Here is a 12,979-nt window from a genome sequence, read left to right as displayed (position 1 = left end):
TACACGCGGACGCGGGCCGGGCATGGGGGTGTATGACGCTACGGGCAGAAGCAGGTACACGCAGATGCAGTGCACGGGGGAGGATGACGCTGCGGGCAGAAGCAGGTACACGCAGACGCCGGGCACAGGGCCAGATGACGCTGCGGGCAGAAGCAGGTACACGCAGACGCCGGACGGGCACAGGGGCGGATGATGCTGCGGGCAGAAGCAGGTACACGCAGACGCCGGGCGCGGATGATGCTGCAGACAGAAGCAGGTACACGCAGACGCCGGGTACGGGGGCGGATGACGCTGCGGCCAAGAGCAGGTACATGCGGACGCGGCCGGGCGCGGATGACACTGCGGCCAGAAGCAGGTACACGTGGACGCTGGGCACGGGGGCGGATGACGCTGCGGGCAGAAGCAGGGACACGCGGACGCTGTGCACGGCGGTGGATGACGCTGCGGGCATAAGCAGGGACACGCGGCCGCCGGGCACCGCGGTGGATGACGCTGCGGGCAGAAGCAGGGACACGCGGCCGCCGGGCACGGCGGTGGATGACGCTGCGGACAGAAGCAGGGACACGCGGACGCCAGGCACGGGGGAGGTTGATGCTGCGGGCAGAAGCAGGTACACACGGACGCCGGCCGGACATGGGGATGGATGACGCTGCGGGCAGAAGCAGGTACACACGGACGCCAGCCGGGCACAGGGGCGGATGATGCTGCGGGCAGAAGCAGGTACACGCTGACGCTTGGCATGGGAGGGATGATGCTGCAGGCAGAAGCAGGTACACGCGGACGCCGGGCAGGGGGTGCGGATGCCGCTGCGGACAGAAGCAGGTACACGCAGACACCTAGTATGGGGGCGGATGATGCTGCGGCCAAGAGCAGGTACACGTGGACGCTGGCCGGGCACAGTGGCAGATGACGCTGCGGCCAAAAGCAGGTACACGCGGGCGCCGGGCACGGGGGCGGATGACGCTGTGGCCAGAAGCAGGTACACACGGCCCCCGGGCACGGGGGGGGATGACGCTGCGGACAGAAGCAGGTACACACAGACGTCGGGTATGGGGGCGGATGACGCTGCGGCCAGAAGCAGGTACACGCGGACGCTGGGCACGGGGGCGGATGACGCTGCGGGCAGAAGCAGGGACACGCGGACGCTGTGCACGGCGGTGGATGACGCTGCGGGCATAAGCAGGGACACGCGCCTGCCGGGCACAGGGGCGGATTACGCTGCGGGCAGAAGCAGGTACACGCGGACGCGGGCCGGGCATGGGGGTGTATGACGCTACGGGCAGAAGCAGGTACACGCAGATGCAGTGCACGGGGGAGGATGACGCTGCGGGCAGAAGCAGGTACGCGCAAACGCCGGGCACAGGGCCAGATGACGCTGCGGGCAGAAGCAGGTACACGCAGACGCCGGACGGGCACAGGGGCGGATGATGCTGCGGGCAGAAGCAGGTAAACGCAGACGCCGGGCAGGGGGGCGGATGACACTGCAGACGGAAGCAGGTACACGCAGACACCTGGTAAAGGGGCGGATAATGCTGCGCCCATGAGCAGGTACACGCGGACGCCGGCCGGGCACGGGGGCGGATGACGCTGCAGCCAAAAGCAGGTACACGCGGGCGCCGGGCACGGATGATACTGCGGGCAGAAGCAGGGACACGCGGATGCCGGGCACAGATGACGCTGCGGGCAGAAGCAGGGAAACGCGGACGCAGGGCACGGGTGACTCTGTGGGCAGAAGCAGGGACATGCGGACGCTGGGCACGGGGGCAGATGACCATGCGGGCAGAAGCAGGTACATGCGGACGCCGGGCACGGGGGCAGATGACGCTGCGGACAGAAGCAGGTACACGCGGACGCCGGCGGCGGATGACGCTGTGGGCAGAAGCAGGCACACGTGCACGCCGGGCACGGATGACGCTGTGGGCAGAAGCAGGGACATGTGGACGCCGGCCACGGATGACGCTGCGAGCAGAAGCAGGTACACGCAGATGCCGGGCACAGGGGCGGATTACGCTGCGGGCAGAAGCAGGTACACGCGGACGCGGGCCGGGCATGGGGGTGTATGACGCTACGGGCAGAAGCAGGTACACGCAGATGCAGTGCACGGGGGAGGATGACGCTGCGGGCAGAAGCAGGTACACGCAGACGCCGGGCACAGGGCCAGATGACGCTGCGGGCAGAAGCAGGTACACGCAGACGCCGGACGGGCACAGGGGCGGATGATGCTGCGGGCAGAAGCAGGTACACGCAGACGCCGGGCGCGGATGATGCTGCAGACAGAAGCAGGTACACGCAGACGCCGGGTACGGGGGCGGATGACGCTGCGGCCAAGAGCAGGTACATGCGGACGCGGCCGGGCGCGGATGACACTGCGGCCAGAAGCAGGTACACGCGGACGCTGGGCACGGGGGCGGATGACGCTGCGGGCAGAAGCAGGGACACGCGGACGCTGTGCACGGCGGTGGATGACGCTGCGGGCATAAGCAGGGACACGCGGCCGCCGGGCACCGCGGTGGATGACGCTGCGGGCAGAAGCAGGGACACGCGGCCGCCGGGCACGGCGGTGGATGACGCTGCGGACAGAAGCAGGGACACGCGGACGCCAGGCACGGGGGAGGTTGATGCTGCGGGCAGAAGCAGGTACACACGGACGCCGGCCGGACATGGGGATGGATGACGCTGCGGGCAGAAGCAGGTACACACGGACGCCAGCCGGGCACAGGGGCGGATGATGCTGCGGGCAGAAGCAGGTACACGCTGACGCTTGGCATGGGAGGGATGATGCTGCAGGCAGAAGCAGGTACACGCGGACGCCGGGCAGGGGGTGCGGATGCCGCTGCGGACAGAAGCAGGTACACGCAGACACCTAGTATGGGGGCGGATGATGCTGCGGCCAAGAGCAGGTACACGTGGACGCTGGCCGGGCACAGTGGCAGATGACGCTGCGGCCAAAAGCAGGTACACGCGGGCGCCGGGCACGGGGGCGGATGACGCTGTGGCCAGAAGCAGGTACACACGGCCCCCGGGCACGGGGGGGGATGACGCTGCGGACAGAAGCAGGTACACACAGACGTCGGGTATGGGGGCGGATGACGCTGCGGCCAGAAGCAGGTACACGCGGACGCTGGGCACGGGGGCGGATGACGCTGCGGGCAGAAGCAGGGACACGCGGACGCTGTGCACGGCGGTGGATGACGCTGCGGGCATAAGCAGGGACACGCGCCTGCCGGGCACAGGGGCGGATTACGCTGCGGGCAGAAGCAGGTACACGCGGACGCGGGCCGGGCATGGGGGTGTATGACGCTACGGGCAGAAGCAGGTACACGCAGATGCAGTGCACGGGGGAGGATGACGCTGCGGGCAGAAGCAGGTACACGCAAACGCCGGGCACAGGGCCAGATGACGCTGCGGGCAGAAGCAGGTACACGCAGACGCCGGACGGGCACAGGGGCGGATGATGCTGCGGGCAGAAGCAGGTAAACGCAGACGCCGGGCAGGGGGGCGGATGACACTGCAGACGGAAGCAGGTACACGCAGACACCTGGTAAAGGGGCGGATAATGCTGCGCCCATGAGCAGGTACACGCGGACGCCGGCCGGGCACGGGGGCGGATGACGCTGCGGCCAAAAGCAGGTACACGCGGGCGCCGGGCACGGATGATACTGCGGGCAGAAGCAGGGACACGCGGATGCCGGGCACAGATGACGCTGCGGGCAGAAGCAGGGAAACGCGGACGCAGGGCACGGGTGACTCTGTGGGCAGAAGCAGGGACATGCGGACGCTGGGCACGGGGGCAGATGACCATGCGGGCAGAAGCAGGTACATGCGGACGCCGGGCACGGGGGCAGATGACGCTGCGGACAGAAGCAGGTACACGCGGACGCCAGCGGCGGATGACGCTGTGGGCAGAAGCAGGCACACGTGCACGCCGGGCACGGATGACGCTGTGGGCAGAAGCAGGGACATGTGGACGCCGGCCACGGATGACGCTGCGAGCAGAAGCAGGTACACGCAGATGCCGGGCACAGGGGCGGATTACGCTGCGGGCAGAAGCAGGTACACGCGGACGCGGGCCGGGCATGGGGGTGTATGACGCTACGGGCAGAAGCAGGTACACGCAGATGCAGTGCACGGGGGAGGATGACGCTGCGGGCAGAAGCAGGTACACGCAGACGCCGGGCACAGGGCCAGATGACGCTGCGGGCAGAAGCAGGTACACGCAGACGCCGGACGGGCACAGGGGCGGATGATGCTGCGGGCAGAAGCAGGTACACGCAGACGCCGGGCGCGGATGATGCTGCAGACAGAAGCAGGTACACGCAGACGCCGGGTACGGGGGCGGATGACGCTGCGGCCAAGAGCAGGTACATGCGGACGCGGCCGGGCGCGGATGACACTGCGGCCAGAAGCAGGTACACGCGGACGCTGGGCACGGGGGCGGATGACGCTGCGGGCAGAAGCAGGGACACGCGGACGCTGTGCACGGCGGTGGATGACGCTGCGGGCATAAGCAGGGACACGCGGCCGCCGGGCACCGCGGTGGATGACGCTGCGGGCAGAAGCAGGGACACGCGGCCGCCGGGCACGGCGGTTGATGACGCTGCGGACAGAAGCAGGGACACGCGGACGCCAGGCACGGGGGAGGTTGATGCTGCGGGCAGAAGCAGGTACACACGGACGCCGGCCGGACATGGGGATGGATGACGCTGCGGGCAGAAGCAGGTACACACGGACGCCAGCCGGGCACAGGGGCGGATGATGCTGCGGGCAGAAGCAGGTACACGCTGACGCTTGGCATGGGAGGGATGATGCTGCAGGCAGAAGCAGGTACACGCGGACGCCGGGCAGGGGGTGCGGATGCCGCTGCAGACAGAAGCAGGTACACGCAGACACCTAGTATGGGGGCGGATTATGCTGCGGCCAAGAGCAGGTACACGTGGACGCTGGCCGGGCACAGTGGCAGATGACGCTGCGGCCAAAAGCAGGTACACGCGGGCGCCGGGCACGGATGACGCTGTGGCCAGAAGCAGGTACACACGGCCCCCGGGCACGGGGGGGGATGACGCTGCGGACAGAAGCAGGTACACACAGACGTCGGGTATGGGGGCGGATGACGCTGCGGCCAAGAGCAGGTATACGAAGACGCCGGCCGGGCACGGGGGAGGATGCCGCTGCGGCCAGAAGCAGGTACACGCACACGAGGGGCACGGGGGCAGATGACGCTGCGAGCAGGAGCAGGTATACGCTGATGCCAGGCACGGATAACGCTGTGGGCAGAAGCAGGGACACGCGGACGCCGGGCACAGATGACGCTGCAGGCAGAAGCAGGGAAACGCGGACGCCGGGCACGAATGACTCTGCGGGCAGAAGCAGGGACATGCGGACGCCGGGCACGGGGGCAGATGACGCTGCGGACAGAAGCAGGTACACGCGGATGCCGGGGGCGGATGACGCTGTGGGCAGAAGCAGGGACATGCGGACGCCGGGCACGGGGGCAGATGACGCTGCGGGCAGAAGCAGGTACACTCAGACGCCGGGGGCGGATGACGCTGTGGGCAGAAGCAGGTACACGCGGATGCCGGGCACGGATGACGCTGTGGGCAGAAGCAGGGACACGCAGACACCTAGTATGGGGGCGGATGATGCTGCGGCCAAGAGCAGGTACACGTGGACGCTGGCCGGGCACAGTGGCAGATGACGCTGTGGCCAAAAGCAGGTACACGCGGGCGCCGGGCACGGGGGCGGATGACGCTGCGGCCAGAAGCAGGTACACACGGACCCCGGGCACGGGGGCGGATGACGCTGCGGATAGAAGCAGGTACACGCAGACGTCGGGTATGGGGGCGGATGACGCTGCGGCCAAGAGCAGGTATATGAAGACGCCGGCCGGGCAGGGGGGCGGATGCCGCTGCGGCCAGAAGCAGGTACACGCAGACACCTAGTATGGGGGCGGACGATGCTGCGGCCAAGAGCAGGTACACGTGGACGCTGGCCGGGCACAGTGGCAGATGACGCTGCGGCCAAAAGCAGGTACACGCGGGCGCCGGGCACGGGGGCGGATGACGCTGCGGCCAGAAGCAGGTACACACGGACCCCGACCACGGGGGCGGATGACGATGCGGACAGAAGCAGGTACACGCAGACGTCGGGTATGGGGCCGGATGACGCTGCGGCCAAGAGCAGGTATACGAAGACGCCGGCCGGGCACGGGGGCGGATGCCGCTGCGGCCAGAAGCAGGTACATGCTGAGGCAGGGCACGGGGACGGATGACGCTGCGGACAGAAGCAGGTACACGCAGACGCCGGGCACGGGGGCGGATGACGCTGCAAGCAGAAGCAGGTATACGCTGACGCCAGGCACGGATAACGCTGTGGGCAGAAGCAGGGACATGCGGACGCCGGGCACAGATGACGCTGCAGGCAGAAGCAGGGAAACGCGGACGCCGGGCACGGATGACTCTGCGGGCAGAAGCAGGGACATGCGGACGCCGGGCACGGGGGCAGATGACGCTGCAGGCAGAAGCAGTTACATGCGGATGCCAGGCACGGGGGCAGATGACGCTGCGGACAGAAGCAGGTACACGCGGACGCCGGGGGCGGATGACGCTGTGGGCAGAAGCAGGTACACGCAGACGCCGGGTACGGATGACGCTGTGGGCAGAAGCAGGGACACGTGGACGCGAGACACGGATGACGCTGCGGGCAGAAGCAGGGACACGTGGACACGAGACACGGATGACGCTGCGGGCAGAAGAAGGGACACGCGGATGTCGGGCACAGGGGCGGATGACACTGCGGGCAGAAGCAGGTACATGCAGATGCCCGGCATGGGGGCGGATTACGCTGTGGGCAGAAGCAGGTACATGCGGACACTGGCCGGGCACAGGGGCGGATGATACTGCGGGCAAAAGCAGGTACACGCGGACACGGGGACGGATGACGCTGCGGGCAGAAGCAGGCACACCCAGACGCCGGGCAAGGGTGCTGATGACGCTGCGGGCAGAAGCAGGTATACGTAGACGCCGGCCAGGCACGGGGGTGGATGACACTGCGGGCAGAAGCAGGTACACGCGGGCGTCGGCAGGGCACGGGGGCGGATGACGCTGCGGGCTCTAGCATGCAGTAGCCGACCCAGTCGTGTGCAGCTGCCCTTAGTGGTAAAAGCCACATGACCTTCACATCTGCATAAGGGGCCCCGTCACACCACACCCCGGGAGAGGGGGTCACACGCAGAAGAGAGAGGGGGGGGGGGGACCAGACACACCCCGTGCAGAAGAGAGCCCTCCACAGAAGAGCACTTACCTCACCAGTTGCAGCTGCCCACCACAGCCGGCTCCCCTCCTCAGTGCTGGCTGCGCGCGGACACTGCAGGGGCGGGGCTTCTCCTCAGCGCGTGGTGAGCTCTGACGGCTGGTTCCCGGCGAAACTATCAACCCTATGCCCCGCCCACCACTTCAGGTGTAAAGCATGCCGTGGCGGGGGGAATGTTGTGGAGAGAAGAGCGCCGCAGCGTGCACCACGTGACCTCGGGGTCTGACAGTACTGAGGTGGAGGACAGGCGGCTCCTCCTGCTGTCAGTGACACTCCGCGGGGTGTGAAGCACTGCGGCTGCCATTGCTGGTCTTACTGTATTGGAAGCCAGATTACTTCTTCCCTCATTATTGCTCATTGCCCACTATGTCTGAAGAGCCTGTCTGGGTCAGTGCTGCAGGGGTCGCTATTCCTAGGGGGGGCCTGTGTGTGTGTGTGTTCCCTATATGGTACTTTTATTAAGGGAACAAAAGTTCAGGTTCCTGTGTACTGTGGCTCTTGCATATGGTGCTTTGTCCCACCCATACTGGCTATTATAGAGTGCTGCTGGTGAAACCCCTTTTGTTGCTACGTCTAGGTTGTTTGACTGACCTTTCTCTCCCCTCAGCAGGCAGAAGAAATTAAGAAATTGGAGCCAAGTCTATAGTGGGCTCACCGCCTTGTGCATTCATATAAAACATTTATTTAGCGTACACAGTTTTGTGACAAATTTGTTAATTTCTTGTTGTTAATTAACATTCCGCAGTTAGGAGTGTTTAGAAATAAATGTATGGTATGTGGTTTTTCAATATCCAGATTGTGAAATGTATTTTTTTCTCGTGTCTCCATGACTGCCCTAAGGGGATTTTCACATAGGGATGGAAATGCTGCAGGATTTCTGTATCGACAATCCAAAGCATTTACACAAGCAATGAATAACACAATACATTTAGTTTCCCATTGAGTGCATCCAGCCAATGTGGTTATGTGTCTTTTAGGCTCATTCAAACTTCTTAACAGTGAAGATTTTCATCTCGGCTCTGAATTCACTCCCCGATCAGCCTGATGTTAAAGCTGTTCTGAAGCGGCTCTGTGACCTGTATGCTTTACATGGAATATTCACAAGTGCTGGTGACTTCTTACAACATGGGTACCTATCAGGGAAACAGCTGGACGTGATCACTACAGCTTACCTGGGCCTCCTGGCTGAGCTCCGGTGAGTAACCACAAGGTTTGGTGCAGGTTGGCACGCGAAGTGCAGTTACTGGAGTTGCATCCTATTGATATTAATAGACTGAAATCAGGAGAATTTTCAAAACTTTACTCTAAAGCGTTTCCTTCTATTTGTAGGAAAGATGCAGTACTTCTGGTTGATGCTTTTGATTTCACAGATGAACAGTTGTTATCGGCCCTTGGGATGTATGATGGGAATGTGTATCATAGCCTGCTGGAATGGGCTCAGAAAAACCCTGAGAACAAGAAGGTGAGATCTGAGTGAGATGACCATTCACATTCCACACCTAGTTTCTTTTAAAGAGGTTGTACCAGAATCACATGTTATCCCCTGCCCACATGATGGGGAATAACCTGCTGATTGGGGTCGTGTGTCCACCGTCCTCCTCACTGTGGGCTTACTACACCCACTGCAGCGAGGAGGAGACTGAATGCCATGATGGTCGTACAAGCATGCTGCCACTCCATTGATTTTCAATGGTACTGCAGGAGATAGCCGAGCAATAAGTACTAGGGTATTTCTGTCAGCTGCATTGAAATGAATGGAGCGGCGGCTGTGTACTCGGGTGGCCCATAGAGATATGGCAAATAATAAAGTGGCAGCTATACAGCAAGACAACTTCCCAATCTGTTACATCTGCTAATATTAATGTTGGGGTAAAGTTTTAGCTTTAAATTCCAACTGCAAGATGATGCTCAAAACTGATGTATATTATGAGAAATAGCGCTTATGCGCCAGATTTCCAGTCACACGAGCTACAGCATTTATACTAACAAATTTGCTTTTGCAAAAGATCTAGTATACTTTAAAACATTAACAGTGGCATTTGTCCTGACAGTCTACACATTTGTACTGTTCCTCCAAAAATACCTCAAAATGTATGAAAATAATCAAAATTACAACACAAATCCTTGTCAGTCAGCGCCTAAGGACTGGACAGCAGACTTCTTAGTAATCTGTGTTGGAACAACCTTGTGATTTGCTTCCACAACTTAAGGAAATGGTTGTTTTTCTTCTTCGTCGTTAGTAAAAAGTCTGAAAATTCATGGTCTTTGAGCACAACCTTGCCGTAGACATAAGAACCTGAAATTGCCCCAAATAAAGGTTTGTTAAAAAGAAAACAATTAGAGGGTGTCTTGCTTTGTAGCTGAGTTTTGAGTTTTTTGGGCCACCCTACTGTGCATGCTTGGCCAGCGCTCCATTCATTCTGACGTCACGGTCGGGCTGATCCCTCAGTGACAGGTATAGGGGGACTTAGGACCCCGATTCTCGAGATCGGTGAGGGTCTCAGCGGCAAGACTCCCATTGATCAGCAAGTTATGCCCTGTCCTGTGGATAAGAAATAAGTTGTAATCCTCAGGCCAGTGTTAAAGGGGTTGTATATGTAGGGGGATGGTGCTAAGCACTATCCACATTTAAGTTTTTTGGCATGTGCCATCATTTCCTGTTAAAATGAGAACCGCATCTAAGAGTATGGCACACTGGCATTCACCCTGTGGCTTTGCTGTTTGCAAAAAATCTTGTAGCTCTACCATCCTGACTTTTAGGTGTTAAAAGATGTTCAAAAATGTTTTTGTTGCATTTTATGGCTAAAGTAGATAAAAAAAAAATATTGGGGTGTTGATAATATACCTGTTTTAATTTTCTTACAGGCAAATCCAGTATTTCAGACTTACCTGAAGCCATACCTGCAAAGCAATTCATCGAAATTATGAAGAAGACCCACCTAGAAGATGCAGAGTTTCCCATGTTTTTGTCATATCTGTGTCACTGCCCAGGGATGCTTTTTAGTGTTTTACACTGACATGCCGAAAGTCATGGGATAGTAGTATGTAAATTGATTATGAAGTGGCATTATCTGAGATGACGGCTTGGGATCACCCCCATCTGTATAAATTGTTAGGTGTTATCTTGTGAGACTGAACGCTGGCCAATGTGCTCATGGTGAGGCGACTTTTTGAGTACAAGTGACATATGATAGTGGGTTCCGGAGGATGGGACATTCAATTTCCGAAGTTGTATGGGCAGTTAACATTTCTCAATCCACAGTATCATGTGAAAACCTAATTGCTGTCTACTGTGGGTGTAATTTTTTCAAAGTGGAAACTAGTGCTTAATGATCAAGACTGGTGGCATCTTGCTACAATTGTCTCTGCATAAATCAAATCCACATTCATTGCTGGAGGTCCCGCAGACATATCCCACAGGTCAGTGCTGTGTTCTTTAGCTACTGTGGTATATGGGAGCAGAAGACCCACCACATCACCTCTGCCAGACGGCTCAACATTTCTCCAAATGTCTTTTATCTACTTGTGGAATCGAGTTGCTGCACTTTGCTGGGCTAGAAACAGCCCTACATAATATTAGTTCCTGTCCCAAGACTTTTGATGTCAGTATATGTCATTGTACAAATCTCCAGAAATATGTGGTAGAGGGAAAGTATGCCAAAGGCCTCAACTCGGTCATCAGTCAATGTTTAGAAGTAAAGAAGTAATTTATATGAAATGTAAATCTAAACTTGTACAACAAATAAAGATATTGTCTATTTCTGAAATGTAGATAATAAAATGGACCTAATTTCCAAACCTCGCAATGGATCTTGGGGGAGATTTATCTAGAAATGTTGCAAATAAAAAGTAAAGTGGTTACTTTGGGTAAACTCTCAAATCAGCTTGCTTCTATGATTTAGTAGAGGTTATCTAAAAAAAATGAAAGATGATGAAAACACATTAAAAAAAGTTAAATGAACCCATCAAGTTCAGCAGGATTAGCTTACTAGTCAATGTGTACAGTAATGTCCAACTCTTCCCAATATTCACTGTCACTCAAAGAAGGATGGGGAACATTTTTTTCAATGGTGATACGTCCAAGGAAGATACATACATGCTTAACTTGGGTGGGGGAGTCAGGGTTGATAGGTGTTGACTGAGCTGACAGCTATTTAAGGTATGTGAGTAGCTTTAGGGACAGAATTGCCAGAGACCCAGAGAACAGGAAGACTTGTGTCTTAAAACCACCCTCATTGTGGCAAATATCACACCTGTTCCAACAGCTCCATGTGCAAAAGGAAAATAGAAGCATATTGTGTAAGGCCAACAGACATCTGTCCATCATCGTAAGCTTATTCCCCCCCCCCCCAATGTTGATCCAGAGGAAGGCAAAAAAGAACCCAATGAGGTAGAAGCCAATTTTGCTCATTTAAGGGGAAAAAAATTCCGTTCTGACTCCAATCTGGAAAATGGAATAATTCCTTGGATCACCGACCCTTCTGAAGAAATTGAGTGAAAATCCAAATACATGCTATAATAATGTTTCCTCAAGGTCTATTATGATCTTATGTTGGGTACATTATACGAAAGGAGAAATAAGATAACTATTAATACATATTACAATTAACCCTTCCTGCAACAGGGCTGTACACTAGAGATGAGCGAGCACCAAAAGTCGAGCTTTCCGCGATGTTCGAGAGTTCGTTTCGAGTAACGAACCCCATTGAAGTCAATGGGCGACTCGAGCATTTTTGTATATCGCCGATGCTCGCTAAGGTTTTCATTTGTGCAAATCTTCAAAACCTACGAAAGTGATGGAAACGACACGGATAGGGCAGGCGAGGGGCAACATGCAGGGCTGCATCTCAGGTTCCCAGGTCTCACTATTAAGCCACAATAGCGGCAAGAGTGCCCCCCCCCCTAACAATGTTTACTTTGGACAAACCCTCAGTAGCAAGGCACACCTTTGCTAAGCACCATACTACCTCCAACCAAGCACAATCACTGCCTGCGGGACACACCGCTGCCTCCTCTCCTGGGTTACATGCTGCCCAACCCCCCGGCATGACCCTGCGTACGCAGCGCACACAAAAGTGCCCCTGCGCAACCATCAGCTGCCCTCATAGCCACACCACCCTCATGTCTATTTATAAGTGCATCTACCATGAGGAGGACCTGGAGGCACACACTGCAGAGGGTTGGTAGGGCCAGGCAGCGACTCTCTTTAAAAGGAAGGGGAAGGGGGGGCGATAGCCCACAATGCTGTAGAGAATCAATGAGAAATTGATGTTCGATCTTCATTCCAATCCTGTGCCACCTCCGTCAGGAGCTGCAAACGTGGGCATAAAGGGAACTCAGCTGCCAGCCCAGCACTTCTACACATCTCCACAATGCAGCAATACTTGGTGTGGAAAGTATGTGAACGGGCCCTTGGACAGCCTCTGTCACAGCAAACACCTTGTGCGGCCCAAGGTGCTGCGAGTGACATAGCAATGGGGACTCCATCTATCCACACACGACTCATTCTGTTTGGGTGTCGGATAACTCATCGACAACGCAAGGGGTAAACCATCTGCACTCTGCACCCTACCCAAGTCTGTCAGTGTTTTGGGGACAGACAGGTAAAACACCTCAATGGCAAGTCTGTGTGCACCCACAGCATGGGTGGCTAGCAGGAACCCACAGACGG

The 12,979-nt window shown here is 57.8% G+C and overlaps 1 protein-coding gene and 1 long non-coding RNA gene across 2 annotated transcripts in view; one reads left to right on the top strand and one right to left on the bottom strand.

The window, feature by feature from the left end:
* Nucleotides 1–7,349, bottom strand: part of LOC136619863 (uncharacterized) — a 33,371-nt gene extending 26,022 nt beyond the window's left edge. Inside the window, exon 1 of the long non-coding RNA XR_010791068.1 lies at nucleotides 7,300–7,349. This is a non-coding gene — a long non-coding RNA (uncharacterized lncRNA). The remainder of the gene's footprint in view (nucleotides 1–7,299) is intronic.
* A 325-nt stretch (nucleotides 7,350–7,674) lies between these two features.
* Nucleotides 7,675–11,106, top strand: LOC136620199 (peroxisomal acyl-coenzyme A oxidase 2-like). Its single transcript, XM_066594905.1, has 4 exons — nucleotides 7,675–7,695; nucleotides 8,286–8,503; nucleotides 8,638–8,770; nucleotides 10,174–11,106. The coding sequence occupies exons 1-4, from the start codon at nucleotides 7,675–7,677 to the stop codon at nucleotides 10,234–10,236; spliced, it is 435 nt and encodes a 144-aa protein (XP_066451002.1). The 3' UTR covers nucleotides 10,237–11,106.
* Nucleotides 11,107–12,979: the final 1,873 nt, after the last annotated feature.

Source organism: Eleutherodactylus coqui, chromosome 3 (assembly GCF_035609145.1).
Source record: "Eleutherodactylus coqui strain aEleCoq1 chromosome 3, aEleCoq1.hap1, whole genome shotgun sequence".
Lineage (NCBI taxonomy): Eukaryota > Metazoa > Chordata > Amphibia > Anura > Eleutherodactylidae > Eleutherodactylus > Eleutherodactylus coqui.
Note: the sequence above shows the minus strand (reverse complement) of the source record. Positions and strands in the feature narration are given on the sequence as shown.